The sequence below is a fragment of the Trichosurus vulpecula genome, chromosome 5 (genome assembly GCF_011100635.1).
Source record: "Trichosurus vulpecula isolate mTriVul1 chromosome 5, mTriVul1.pri, whole genome shotgun sequence".
Taxonomy (NCBI): Eukaryota; Metazoa; Chordata; class Mammalia; order Diprotodontia; family Phalangeridae; genus Trichosurus; species Trichosurus vulpecula.
In genome coordinates this window covers 60413858-60429691 of record NC_050577.1, presented here as the reverse complement: position 1 = coordinate 60429691, position 15834 = coordinate 60413858, and the positions used below count along the sequence as shown (strand labels likewise).

The 15834-nt window shown below is 37.7% G+C and overlaps 1 protein-coding gene across 2 annotated transcripts in view; it reads left to right on the top strand.

Annotated features, from left to right (window-relative positions):
* The window catches only part of NEBL (nebulette), a 144005-nt gene extending 128401 nt beyond the window's left edge, over positions 1-15604 (top strand). For both annotated transcript variants that reach the window (XM_036761958.1, XM_036761956.1), the window contains 2 exons: positions 4184-4290; positions 9990-15604. In XM_036761958.1, coding sequence (XP_036617853.1) covers positions 4184-4290; positions 9990-10166 — 284 coding nt within the window. In that variant the 3' untranslated portion in view covers positions 10167-15604. The remainder of the gene's footprint in view (positions 1-4183; positions 4291-9989) is intronic.
* Positions 15605-15834: the final 230 nt, after the last annotated feature.

Below are 15834 nucleotides of genomic sequence, written 5' to 3'. Positions count from 1 at the left end.
TTTTAGGGGAGGGCTATGACTTGGATGGCAGATTTCCTTAAACTAAATTGCATATAATCAGCCTGAATTTTGAAATGGTTTGAAATTCATCTTTTTTCTTTGTTTCATTTGTTTTCTGCCTCTATGCATTGTATGCAGATATACTCAATATCTGTCAAATGAATGGATGGATGATTGAATTAATAGTGGCTGTCTCCATCCCATATAAGTAGTATTTATACACATTTATATACATATATTATATGCATGTTTACGTATATATCTATTTATATCTATATCTGTCTAATCTGGTGTCCCAAAAATCTGAGTGCAATTTTAAGCTTTAATACCTATTAATTTAATATAAATAATATAAAATTAATATAAATAATACATAATTCTGGAATGCTCTGTATTTTATTCTTTTGCATATAATATATGCATATTTATTACATATGTTCCTTTTTACCTAATTGATGATTTACTTTTATATTCACGGTAATTGATTCACCTTTATATTTTTAGTTTTCTTTAAATAGATATTTTAAATAAATATTCTTAAAGTGAAAAGATTTTAACGATATGCTTTACATTTTACTGCATATTTTATAATTCGACTGTTAATGGTTAAGATATTATTTCCCATGGTTCTCGAAATGGTCTTTCAATAACTTTGTATTGTGATGGTGATGGTTCTTGCCATTTTCTTCTTAGTGGCCTGCCTGGTCATTTCAAAATAATTTATAACAACACTGACATATAGGTTATCAGAAGGATTGGAAAAAAAAACTCCAACCACTTAATATCATGATCATCTGGAGAACACATTAATGAGTTGTAATTTTCTTATGATTAAACTGCTTTAAAGTATTCATGCTCTCATATTTCACCAGAATGAACTTGCCACTTATAAAATATTCATTATTAACAACACCTCAGAATTACATTTGTCAGTTACTTCATGTTATAAGCCTGTACACAATAAACCAGCACATTAACTCTACTTCATTTACCAAACCCTTTAAAGTGTGGTCTGATATCATGGACTGCCATCAGTTGTGGGCAGCTAAGTGGCACAGTGGATTAAGCGCTGGGCCTGGAGTCAGGAAGACTCATCTTCATGAGTTCAAATCCAGCCTCAGACACTTGCTAGCTGTGTGATCCTGGTCAAATCACTTAACTCTGCCTCAGTTTCCTCATCTGTCAAATGAGCTGGAGAAGGAAATGGCAAACCACTCCAGCATCTTTGTGAAGAAAACCCCAAATGGGGGTCATGAGGAGTCAGACAGGACTGAAACAACAGAATGACAACTATCAGTTGCATATATATCATCTGTATCACTAATGGACTGTATGATAGTTAAGAGCATGAATGTGAAGAACAACAAATGCCTTCATTGTAGGTAACTGAAAATGTGCTTCTAGATACACCTTAGATGCCTCATCTCCCCTCTCACTGTTGTCCTTACCTCGTTCTGTTTCCAGACCTAGGTTACCTGGAGATTTTTACCATGTATAACAAGGGTTTCACCTTGGTTGCTTGTTGATTCCAAAGTCTTATGATGATAGGGAACCCCAGGCCTTCTGGTCTAACATATACCTGACTGAGAATCCATTTTACAACATCTTTGAGAAATGGTCAGCCCTTGCTTGAGGATATCCAGAACGGTGGGGACCAACCTATCTCTCCTGAGGCATTCTATTCCCCTTTGGGACCATTCTCATTTTTAGGAATTTTTTTGTTGCACTGAGCTGAATGCTGCCTTCTTGCAACTTCCACGCGTTATTTCTTGTTCTAGCAAAGGATACCACATAGAACAATTCTAAACTATATTCCATGTGACATGGCAGCCTTTCAATAGTTTAGAAGAATTCTTATGTTTTGTTGCAGTCTCTTCTTGCCCCTACTAAACATTCTCAGTTCCTTCTACCAGATCTCATCGGGAAGATTGCAGGGCCCCTCAATATGCTGCTCGCCTTCTGTATCTTTTCCAGCTTAACAATATCTTTCCTAAAATGTGGTAGCTAGCACTGAACATAATACAGGGTGTCCCTAAAGTCTGGACACATAGGCAAAAATGCATATTTTGAAATGTTTGGAATATTAACAGACAGCCCCCTTGACTTCTTTTTCTGGGGTGTGCCAAAGGAGAAGGTGAACTTAATGAAAATCACAGATACAACACACTTGATTGAACACATAAAGAGTGAGTGTGCTAAAATTGACGTAGAGTTATTGCATTGAGTTCATGTGAATCTTGCAAAGAGCATCAATCTTTGCATCACAAATGATGGAAATAATATGGAAGATGTTATTTGTTAATATTCCAATTAAATAAAATGTTGTTGAAAATTTCATTAATTTCATTTCTTGAAAGTATGCATTTTTGCCGATGTGTCCAGACTTTAGGAACATCCTGATACCATATCTACTCTAACAAATACAGAATGCAGGAGGATTTTGTTCTGGATATTCTTTTGTGTTTGGAGCCTGAGATGACTTTTAGTTTGAGGCTTCCCTCACTGTTGACTCCCATTTAGTTTTCAGTCCCCCATACCTGCAGATCTTTTTTGGGGTGAATTATTGTATAGCCAAGCCTGCCCCAGCTTGTATACATGGAGTTGAGTTTTTGAATGCTAAGTGTAATTTACCCCTTTTAAAATTTACCTTCAATCAATCAATAAGGATTGATTTAATAAGTGATTGCTATATGCTAGGTACTGTGCTAGACTATAGAAATGCAAATAGAAATATTGAAGAGTCCCTGCCCATAATAAGCTTATGGTATACTGAGGTATGTGTTTGTGGGAGTGGGGGTGGACTACAAATATTAATAGATGAGTCAATTCTAGATGTATAAAAAATCAATATGGTGGGGTGTGGTGGCACGAGCCTGTGATCCCTACTCCTGGGGAATGCTGAGATTGGTATATCACTTGAGTCTGAGAATTCTGAATTGCAGAAAACCTAAAGCCAATCCATTGTCATTATGGTCTGGCAATAATATGAATATGATGAACCCCTGGAAATGGAGGGTCACAGAAAGAAGATGAACCAACCCAGGTCAGAAAAATGGAGCAGGTGAAGGCTTCTATACCAGTCAGCATTAGGATTGAGTCCATGAATGACCACTGTACTTTCAGTTTGGGTTAGATAGGGAGACCCAGGCTAGAAAGAAAGAGAGGAAGGGAGGAATGGAGGTAGTGAGGAAGAATGGCATTTAGGGAAGAAATGATTTCAAGGTATGTGTAGGCAAAGGAGCATATATAGAATGTCCCAAAAGTCTTAGCACAGTCTTAGGATTTAATCACTTATAACTGATTTAAGACTTTAGGGACACCTATATGATCTGAGCAAACAATTGATTAATGAAAGGGCTAGAGGGGGAAGAGATGCTTATGAGCTAAGTGAACACCATTTTGATTAATTAAGCAGGGGAAGGAATACCTAAGAAATTTTAAAAGGTTTCTAGCATTTTTAGTATTGTCAGTATGCTTAGATGCCATAGTTAGGCTGAATCTACATGAAGTCCAGGCGTTCAAGTAATTACTGTGCAGTTTGTGTGAAAACATAGACAAGAAATGCACGGGATGAGAAGACCTGGAATGGTTGCGGTCTCCATCAGTAAAGGAAATATCTGGGCTGATAAAATTGAGGATCATTCAGAGTATCTAAGTAATTTAAGCAAAACCCCCACAAAACCGTAAGCATCCACTTTTGCCTGAATCATTTATTATTTCCAAGAGACTGGTGTTGTGTATAAAGGGCTTCTTTTAAATGGAGGAGACTCATAATTGACTAAGACACTCACATCACTACTGATAACTTTGGAATAGTAATCAATTAATCCATAGGGGTGCTAGTGACTGGCAGTTTTGAGAATGACCATTTATCGTTTGTTTGAGAAGTAGGATGTAAAGTTTGTCCACACTTCCAGATGGGTTGCATTCTATCTACTTCAGATCTTGTAAAATCTTCATTTTAATCCAGTTAACATAATTTATGAGCCCAACTTCCCTCTTTATTTGTTATACTAATCTGAAGAAAACATCTAAGTACTACACCATCACCAAAAATGGTATTTCATCCCTGAAGCAGCTTTCATTGGTGGTTGCTGATTAAGAAGTCATCTGAGGAATGAGGAGGGATGTTTTGAAATTGTCTGTATTGATTTTTTTTCGTATGTGTATGTTTAATATGCAGCCCCTGTACTTCCTGGGGCCTACCAACAAAGCCAATCTCAAGGCTATGGGTATATGCATCAGACCAGCATGTCATCCATGAGATCAATGCAACACTCGCCAAGTCTGGTATGTATATAATTTATAAATTCATGAATTTACTCGTTCTTTTTCTGGTAGATATTGGCCTGCTTTGGTCTTTAGTCATATCATTCATACATTGACTAAAAGAAAAATATGCTAACTATACCAATTGACTTGCTAATCACAACTCTATTAAAATTGTGTGATTAATGACTGAATGTTAAGGGGAAGAGGAATATCTGTTCTTTCCCGTATCCCTTTACTGTGAACCTACTCAGATACTAAATGCATGGAGTCGCTGAATTAGAAGAGATCGTAGAGTTAAGCTAACCTCCTATCTATTGTGGAAATCCTTTCTACACCATTCTTGAAACATGATCATCCAGCTATCTTTTTTGTGGCATGTCCAGTGATAAACAACCTATCATGTTTTCAAGTTTAACTAGTGATTTAAATGCTTCCTGTGTATAGAGCATTCTCCATTTATGGGAGGGAGATGGAAGACATGATCCCTGCTCTTGTGGTACTTATAGCCTAGTGGGTTTTTTTTCTGAGGTAGCATGTTTTTCAACTCATTGCAGAGAACCCTTCCTTATACTGAGCTGAAATTCTTTAATACATGATATATTTTGTCCAAATTAATGCAGGTGATATTGAGATTAATTGACCACTCAGCATTAGCCAACGTTGGCAACTAGGTGTCACAGCGGATAGAATGTTGGCTTGGAGTCAGGAAGACTCATTTTCCTGAGTTCAGATGTGGTCTTAGACATATACTAGCTGTGTGACCCTGGGCAAGTCACTTTACCCTATGTGCCTTAGTTTCCTCATCTGTAAAATGAGCTGGAGAAGGAAATGGCAAATCACTCCAGCATCTTTGTGAAGAAAACCTCAAATAAGATAACAAAGTGTTGGACACAACTAAAAACACCTGAAAACAACAACAGAAGCATCAGCTGAACTATTTTTTTATTTTAGCCATAACAAAGAGAATAAAACCAGTTTAAAAACTCCTGATATACCATGGATTCAGTTATATTACTTTTTTCAGTGTGCAAAAATATTTTATTGCCTCTATCACTGTGATCTAAAAACTTTCAAGGGCAATGTTATTTTTGTCCCTTGATGTCAACTTTTCCAGAGGCTTCTACTCGAAGAACACTAGTCTATTGATTCATAATGAGCCTGAGTCAAACCCATGAAGAGGTGAAGTGAGACAACTAAAGGAGAGGAAGAGGGGCATAGCACAAAAGCTCCAGGACTTGCAGTCCAGAGGGATGTGGGTTAAAATTTCTAATCAGTTGTTCCAAGCTTCAGTTTCCTGATCTATAAGGGGTGGGTTGTACCTACACTACCCATCTCACTGGGTAATGATGAAGATCAAGTTGTGTGTGTGTGTGTGTGTGTGTGTGTGTGTGTGTGTGTGTGTGTATGTATGTATGTATGTATGTATTTCTCCAACGTTTGGCAAATCTTAAGGTGTTTCATGTGTCAGCTGTCTCTATGAAGTGATATTCAATGGCAGAGAAAGAAGACTAAAGAGAATAACAACTAGCATTTATATAGTGTCTTAAGGCTTGCAAAGCACTTTGCCAAAGCTGTCTCGTTGGACAGTGTAGATCCTTTGAATCTCAGTGCAGCATTCTTTCTACTATATCACCCTACAACCCCAAGGGTCGATGTGGAAACATAATGGGCCTAGTCCTGCCCAGGCTAGAAGGAATCAATAGTTAACTTTAGGGAAGTACACTCACTTCCTTAGAGAGCACCTAGGAAATGGGAACCAGGATGGTGAATTCATGCCTTGTGGGCATCGTTTGAAGGAACTGGGGACATTTAGCAAGGAGAAGGAGAGGAAGCTGTTTCAGGATGCCTGTCTCAAATGCCTGGGTTAGAAGGACTGTCATGTGAAAGAGGAATCTGACTTGGCTCTAATTGAATTCTGAGAGTAGACCTTGGAGCCGTGCATGGGAGTTACAAAGAGGCAAAGTGAAATTTCATAGCAGGAAAACCATCTAACCAAGGGAAGAATGGGATACCTTGAGAAGTAATGGGTTCCCTTTCACTCGTGGATCTCAGGCAGGGGCTGGATAACTATTGCTTCTAGACACTGTAGAGAGGATTTCTGTTCAAGGCTTGGTTGGATCAGGCACCATCTGAAGCCCCTTTTGATGCTGAGATTTAGGGGCTGTGAGCACCATCAATGATTGTGATGGCTCTTTGAAAATTTAGCGTATTTTAGTATACTTACATATAATGGCTATGTGAGGCAGTTAGGTGGCTCAGTGGATAGAGTTCTGGGCCTGGAGTGAGGAAGACCCGAGCTGATTCTGGCCCCAGACATAGTTGTGTGACTTTGAGCAAGTCACTTAATCTCTGTCTGCCTCAGTTTCCTTAAAGGTAAAATGGGGATAATAATAGCACCTACCTCCCAGAGTTGTGAGGACTAACTTAAATAATATTAGCACAGTGCCTAGCACATGATAGGCATTTAACAAATTTTTCCTCCTCCTCTTGTTCTTTCCTTCCTTTTCTTCCTTCTTTCCTTCTATATGCCAAGGAGATAAATGATCTAAAGGGACAATCCTACACATATATATTATATATAACATATATATGTTCATATGCAATAAATAATATGAATACACAGAAATTCTTTTGGTTAATTTCACACCTTCCTTGGGAAAATACAGATTGTTTATGTATCCTATAATAAAAATAATTGCCTACTTGATTAGTCTGCCAAATAGTCATTTAATAACTATTTAGCATGTGCCATACACTGTGCTAAGTCCTCAGGATACAAAGAAGGAACAAAAATGCTTCCTGCTCTCAAGGAGTTTGCATTTTAATGTAGGATAAAGAAATGTATGTATGGTATACAATATACATACAGAGTAGATGGAAAGTACTCTTAGAGGAGAGTTACTTGCAAGTGGAGGAAATGAGAAAGGCCTTCTGGAGAAGGTGGCATTTGAGCTGAGTTTTGAGGGAAGCCATCTACTCTAACCTGAAGGTAAAGAGGGAGAATATTCCAAGCATAAAAAATAGTCAGTGTGGAACTTGGTGGGCCATTTGTGAGCAATATCAAGTAACCCTGTGTGGCTGTGTCGGAGGGTGTATGGACAGAAGTAGTATTTAAGAAAACTGGAAAGATAGTAAAGAACTTTAAATGACACTAAGGAGTTCATATTTGATCCTAGGAGTAATAGGAAACTGTTGAAATTTACTGAGTAGAGGAGTGCATGGCCACAGTTATGCTTTAGGAAAATTACTTTGGCAGAAGCATGGAGGATGTATTAGAAGGAGGAGAGACTTGAAGCAAGGAGAACTAGTAGAAAACTACTACAACAATTCAGGCAAGAGGCAATGAATGTCTGAACTAGGGGGATGGCTATGTGAATAGAAAGAAGTGGATATGTGAGAGACATGTGGAGAAATGAATTAAAGATCTGGCAACTGATTGGGAAGAGTCAAGGATGACATCAGGGTCATTAACCCAGATGACTGGTAAGTCACACTTGTGTATAAGGTACCCTTGATAATGGGAAATTAGGAAGAGGGGTGGGTATAAGGGGAAATGTAAATCAGTTCTCTTTTGGGGTTCCAAAACAGTTTGAGATGCCTGTGGGACAGCCTGTTCAAATTGTCCATTTGGCATTTGGTGATTTGATGGATGGACCTCATGAGAAAGATTAAGGCTGGATATATAGAATTGGTAATCATCGACATGGAAATGATCATCGAACTCACTAGATAAGAGCATTAGTAGAGAAAAGGGCCTTAGGACAGAGCCTTATGGGATACTCACAGTTAGTAAATGGGACACGAATGAAGGTTCATCAAAGGAGCCTGAGAGGGAGTGGTCACCTGAGGAAGAGCAGTCACAATAACAACAATCCAGAGAGGAGAGGGTTTGTCAGCAGGGAAATCAGCATTGTCAGGTGCTGTAGAGTGGTCAAGAAGTTGAGACCTGAGGAAAAGAAACATAAGATTTGGCAATTAAGAGATCGTGGGTCCCTTTGCAAAAAGCTGTTTCAATTGACTGAGAAGTCTGAAGCCAAATTGTAGAGTGCTTATAAAGCGAAAAGAGAGAAAGGGGTGGTACTAGGTAGAAGAGTTTTTGAGCAAAGTCTAATATATTAATGGCAGAGCAGGCACTGAATATAAAAACTGCTTCCTAGTCCCACAAACATTATCTTGATGCCAATAATAGTAATAATAATAACCAGTAGCATTTCTATAGCATTTTAAGGTTGACATTTATATACCACTTTAAAGTTTGCAAAGTACATTATCTATATTATCTCATTTGGGAAAAGGGTAGTGTTTATTTTCTTCTGTATTTGGGGGGAATATGCATATCTTAAGGAGGAGAACTCCCGGCTCTCCCATTCTGAATTTTCATTTTAATAAGCTAGCTGTTGAGTTTAGGTTATCTTATACATTCTTTTAATCTTTGCACCTGACATAATTCTTGGCACCTTGTAAGTACCTAATAAATGCCTGTGAATTGAGATTAAGTTCTGTACATTCTTTTACAACTGTTCAAGTTGATGCTGGTGAAAGATCATGATAGGACCCCAGGGTAATGTCATGTCTGCCAGGTGCTGAGTCTGCAAATATTTACTCTCTGGTTTGGCCTGGCACAGAAATAGTTCTACCTAAAACTACCAGAAATGCTTTCTTTCTGTGGTTGTTTAAATATCGTTAGAGATCCAGTGTGGCTTGCTAAATAAAATTCTAGACTTGGAGATAGAAAGATGTTGGTTCAGATCTTAGCTATGATGCCTACTCCTCTGTAGGTGTGACCTTAGACCAATCAGCTCATATCTGTGAACCTCAGTTTCCTAATGTGTAAAATAGAAGGGGTCATACCTGTAGCATCTGACTTTCAGGGTTGTAATGAAGCTAAAGCGAGATAGCATTTGTAAGCTTTAAAATTCTATACGTGTTGGTTATTGTTAGTAGTAATAATGAGGATAGGATAGTGACATTGCAGCAGAAACTTCCAGTAAAATATTACTTCAAGGGCTACTTCCAGGGAAAGTTTTACTCCCATGCTGTGGGAGATGACCCTGCTTTTACAAAGGTTATGCCAGCAGAGAACAAGCTCCTGCAGGTTCTTTGGAGCTGGGAAGAAAAACCCAAAACTTTAAATGCAGGCTTGTCAGTAACCTATGGTCCTGAGAGAGAGTAGGGATACCTTTTGATGGTCATAGCAACAGATAAAGGCCATCTACTAATGATGAAAAAGAGTTATGGTTGGGTTAGGGTAATTCCTCCATTGGTGAAATCACAAGTCTTTGGAAGTCTCAATATATTGTTCACTGAAGCAAAATAACTGGTATTTATATAGTGCATTAGAACTTGCAAAGCACTCTTTATATATACAGGGTACCCCAAAAGTCTTAGAGCAGTTTTAAGCTACTAAAGCTTAAAAATATGCTAAGGCTTTTGGGATACTTGTGTGTGTGTGTGTGTGTGTGTGTGTGTGTGTGTGTGTGTGTGTTGTTCATTTGACAACAACCCTGTGAGATAGGACCCATAGGTATCATGATCCCTATTTTACAGATGAGAAAACTGAGTCTTCGAGAAAGTGATTTGCCTGTCGTCTCTGGAGCTTGTCAGTCTAGCTAATATTTGAACCAGGGCTGCTCCCTGACTCCCAAGTCCTTCACGTGATCCATCTAATGCTTTTACCCCTTGGTACTCAGAGAACATCCCTTCTTTTCCATTAACAGAGGACCTACCGAGCAATGTACGATTACAGTGCTCAAGATGAAGACGAAGTTTCCTTCAGGGATGGTGACTATATTGTCAACGTGCAACCTATAGATGATGGATGGATGTATGGCACTGTGCAGAGAACTGGGAAAACTGGAATGCTTCCAGCCAATTACATTGAGTTTGTTAACTAATTCTTTCTCCTCCTTCCCCTTTGAGCTTTATTCTAATATATTCTGAAACTTAACCTTTTTAAAAAAGATGGAAGATAATTTTAAGACCACTTATTAGCTATTTTATCACTGAGATAAGTCAGTCCTTAAAATGAAAAATAGACACACAGATCCCAGGAAGAAAGGATGAGCTCTCATCCAAAAGCGGTAGTAGATTCAGCCACTCCCCAAACCAACCAATCAATGCAGTTAACTGTGATTGGATGTCTAGTGCTGGTGACTAGGGTAATGGTTTCCTCCAATTGGCTCCTATTCCCTTGCGTAAAGTGTACTTTTCTGGTATTGAAAAGAGGTCTTGCTTCTCCCTCTAAATCTGATAAGTAAGGAAACCTTTTAGCTGTCACTCTAGAATCCTGAGAGATCTAGTCCATTAATATAGTAACAGCACATCTAGTAATCTCCAAGCTGTTTAAACTTAGACTTGTGAGGCAGGTCCCAAATCCAATTGTGATAATCCAGTTAGATATTCTATAAGGACTGGCAGAGAACAGGCTGGTTAAAATCACATTGTCTTATCCAGTAGCCATAGGGGTAAAAAAAGTTTTGCTCACACCGTAAAAAGATTCCCAGATTCCTTGGCACAGTGGTATCTGTGCTCTCCATATGAGTTCCCCAGGTGTGCCCCTCTCCTCCACTTACATTTGATAGGGCCAACTGGTTAAGACTTCCTTTCTGCTTTCTATTATGTATCCTCTAAATCTAATTCAGGGAAAGAAATATAATATTTTCTTGGCCTCAAAAAAACGTCAGGGCCAAATAACTCCATAGCTACTCTGCAAAGGCCTAGATTCAAATGCTGCCTATGTTCTTTCCCTAATCTCCTTTACTCTGATTTACCCCAGGCAGGCTTAAGCTTATGTACCATATGCAGCGTTACTGCATAGCCCGTAACCATGCTTATTCCTATCATAACAGCCAAGTGCATAGCTGATTTAAAAAAAAAAACCTTCCTATTTGCCGGCTCATCAGAAAAAAATACATTTTAAAAAGTTGCTTGAGATTCTTCTGCTGTGCTGCGTTCTAATTTTGAAGGAGTTACAACCTTAGGAAATAGATTTATATTCTAGTAAATAAATAATTTAGGCATTCCTTGAGCAGCTTTCACTGACAATGCTTCTATGTTAAGGGGAAAAAAAGGCTAACGGGATCTGGTGAAAAGTTGAATTTGAATGAAAAGTATTGAAAATTAAAAAAAAAAGTTAATGGAAAGACAGAGATTCTGTTTAGGGTATAATGAATGGGTAGTTCTTATTTGACTTCTGGCATGGAAATTCAGCAACCTAAACTGGTTATAAAAGGATTCTATTTCTACTTTGTATTATGTCTCCTCTAGACCAAATTCTGGGGGTGGTGGGAGTGAGATTAAGAAATTCATTAGAGATTTTCAGCATAGACACAAGCAGTTGCTCATTAGCTGAGGGGTGATCATGAAGGCTGATTTTTCCTGAAGAAAATGAGTAGAAATGCCCATCAAATTAGTGCCACTCTTACGTGGGGGTCACAGTGTCATGAAGCCAAAAGCTGAATAGAGGAGCCAAGGTGTGGATACACCTGCATTTCTTTCTGATTTTGTAGTTTATTGTCATTATCAATGAGATTGTACACAAAGAACATCGGAATTTTTTGCACCAGTGCTAAGCTTTGCTTAATGCTTTATTTTTTTAAACTCTCCAAATATTTAGTAAAATGTACAGTATTTAGAGGGGATATCTGTAGCACAGAATGTATTGGAAAATTTAAGGTAACATTAAGCCTGAAAAAAATGTCTTGTAACTGAAAATATCATGGGGCCAAAGTCTGTTGAGATTTTATACCTTTGAAAATCTGTATTGTCTCACTTGGGGGAGGAGGTGGAGCTAACAAAGCCAATAAGCTATATTCCAATCCAGTCATGTCTACTTGGCATCAATAAGACTTGAAAAGTGAAAAAGTTCAGTCAATCAGGCTTATTTTGGATGGGGGATGGTAATAACATCACCTAATAATGGATTTGACTGTTTTCATTTGTCATCGACTTGGAAAGTTACTTAACCGAATCAATACAATCAGCCAGCTGTTTTGGGGGGTTATTCAGGCACAGATTAAGGAAAACCTAAATATGTAATTGAATTGAAGAATGTGCTTTCACAAAAACCCAATTTGATTTTTAAGTAAATACGTAGGTTACAAGATAGACCATTTTCTGTGATAAATTAAAAAAACAGGAAGAAAGCATTTGGTGACTGCAATTTCAAACTAAACATTAAGATAGCTATAATTTTTACAAACCCATTTGTAGGATGCTCATGGAAGACTAACTTTAAGTGATCATTAGAATCAGGGCTACAAAGTGACTACAAACTTGGTGTTTTATATTTATTCTGTGGCTTCAAAACTAAAATTTAGAAATATAAACACCTACATGAGTATGTATTTGTCCACATAGATGCAGTGTTCATTTCTGAGCTTCACATAGGATCTGGATATCAATCAAGATATTTATTCTTCATGTAGTACTAACCAGCAGTAATTAAGGGGCAAGTGTCAGCATTGAACTAGTTGGCATCATTGTAGATGAAGTAAAGCATGATGCTGTGTACTCTCATGATCAGAATTCATTATTGTTCATGGTTACAAAATCTTGTACTGACGCTAAGTATCTCTCAAGCAGGAGGAACACTAGAAACAGAGAAACCTTATACCAAAGTACTATTTCTACATTGTCACAAGTTTTTTAAAAGTGTATTCCTTGTGTTCTTATTTGATTCTTTTTTAACGCTCCTCTTGACACCATCTCCCTTCCCTCATGCTAATCCAGCTTGGTGACATCTCTGTCATATAAAACACTGATGGGAAAAGAGTGGAGTTAAGAATTAATTATCTATTTTATCAGGTCAAAGAGGACTGCGCCATACCAAAAAAAATAGGGTGAATGTCCCTACTTTTCTAATCATGGGATGTTATAAAGAGTGATAAAAGCAGCTAGACCAATCTGATACATTTTTAAAGGTTCCCCCCAAACAACAATTCAAAGCTGTGTGAATCATTTTTCTCTTGAGAATGACGTTAACAAGGATGTATTTCTTCTGTTGTAAGTAAGGTTTTGTAGAACACGTTTTTACTAATTCTTATCTAGGAAAGCTTTCTATTTTTAACCTGTGGCAAAATGAATTCTCCTTTGTCATCTTGTTATCATCAACTCTAATTAGCAGCATAATCCAGTTTGTAGTGTTGGGATCCGTATCTCATATCACACTGAGCTCAGCAGAACATACAAAAGTGTGGAAGCACAATTCCCAGAACCACCTTGAATAGACTTGCCATCTTAGCAGGGTATTACTCAACCTGTATTTTTGCTTCTCTCATTAATCAAGTGAAGTGACAATTTTTTTTCCTTAAAGTATGTTATTTTGCCTGTTTTTAAAAATTTTAATTTTAATTATTATTATTTTATGATAGACTTTCCTGTTTTCCTTGTGCTTCAGTGCATTTCAAAGGCTGGGAGAGGTCCCTTCTCAAAGAGGCAATGGAATGACCAAAGCAAAAGTAATAAAATGTGTTACCCTTTAAGAGCACCCATGTATAAACATGAAGAGAGTAAATAAGATTTCATTATATATTTAATAAAATAGGTACCTTGTTGATTACCCCCATTTGTCCATATGGTCTTTGAATGAAAACCAAGCAAGCTTCTGTTGCCAAACCTACAGGAATGCTCATGTCATGTGAGATTTATATTTTAGGAAATGGGAAGCTCCAGAGAAAGAAGAGCTCTCTTTGCCATCCAACCATATTGGAATTAACAACTAATTGCATTTTACTTTCAGAAGATTCAAACTCACAGAAGCGAAAGGGCATTTTAAAACTATTATTTCTTCCTTGAGAATCCCTTGGGGAATTAAAATGCCTATCATTCCTTATAACACAAGGGTTAAATTTAGGATTGGGGATTTTTAGTATCTCCTAGACAAAAGAATTATGAGACATAAGCATTTGGCAGAATTAACTTTATGAGAAGAAAATCGTTTCATGATTTCATAGCTCATTCAGCTCTTTTACTCTAAGAATCTAAAACCTATATATAGATAGGCAGGCCTATAAAAGTTGCTAGATTATGGCTGTCCTGAGTAACATGAAATATGGAAACAAAAAACTTTAGTTAAGTACTGTCTTAGTAGTAAAACATATAAATTAGATTAAAAATGCTAAATGAAAGTAGCTGTTTGAAATACTATATGCCCTTCAGGGCTCTTTGCAGGCAATTGCTAACTACTGATGATCTAAAAAGCTAAGACTTTAGATAGGCTGTAGCAATTACTCCAAGATGCTTTAGACTACAGGAACCCCACACCGCAAGTCTGGAAGAAGCCTCAGGGCCATATGTTCCCCCTCAAACTGTGTGATTCACTACAGTATATTTGTGCGGATTTCATATGCTTTTTGTGTCTGATATACAATATAACATTTGCATACTAGATTTAAGTTGTAATCTGTTTGCTGTGGAGAATAAATTGTATTGAAAGATGAAAGAATACTGCATGACAATCATGTGCTTGGGTATTGCACTGGACAGGTCGCTGGACCCTCGGACCATAGTGCTGAATGTACTGTTGACACGATGTAGAAACTATAAGCTGTTGGTTTTTGCCATGTGATATTAAAAAATAGTAAAAAAGGAACCACTGGGCAGTTTGGCTTATATTTGCTTTAAAGTATGTAGAATTTGAGTTTGTTATCCTGCTTTTTTTCCCCACAAAACTGTATTTGCTTAAAGGGCATGCAGTTAAGAAGGAAACAATGTTTTTTGAATGGGGGGCTTACAGAATGATGTCATGTGTTGACATAATTTGGCTTTTGTAATGCAGAATGTTAACACCAGCTATTAAAATATATTTTAGTAGAAATGCTTTAATTCACGTTCTTTTCCCTTTACACTGTGAATCTTGAAGCCTTGGTGGACTACAACATCATGCTAACCCAAATACTAACCTATGCAAACTAGACCATGTTTCATCTGATGTCACAGTGAATGTAACATGATTATTTTTTTCCCTGCCTAACATGCAATGGCATTAAAAACAAACGGTTGAGTCTCACATCATGTATGTTCATCGTGGTCACTGAACGCACTCTTCAATGCAACTGTCGTCATTAGGATCAGTTTAGGAGCAAAGCACCCACCAGTTCCTTTGGATTGATTGATGGATTGTTAAAGTGAGATTGTCCAGTGATGTACGCCTGCTGTAGCTCCAGCTCGCTCACTTTGAGTGTTTTTCTCAAGTAGAACTCTCTGTAAAAATGCCCTCTCTTCAGGGTATGGATATTCTTTTCTCCGTTCTGTATTTGTGAAACTTTAAAAACATTAATTTTCCATCCTTACACACTTGGTTTGCTTAAATAAATGCAGGTTAATGATGAAATGGGGTCTGCTGCTTGACTGTCGCTTTGGGAGACAAGATAATGGCTTATTAGGCTGAATACAGCATTAGGCTGTGACTCAGTTGAGCCATTAATTGGGTATGAGAGGTGGACATGATGGCTCACATGGCACCCAATCAGTTATAGGTACACTTAGCGCTAGTCAATTACCTAAAAGGTCTTTTCCAGTTAAGATGCAGTTAGAAGGAATCACCATGGCCCTTTTCCAGTG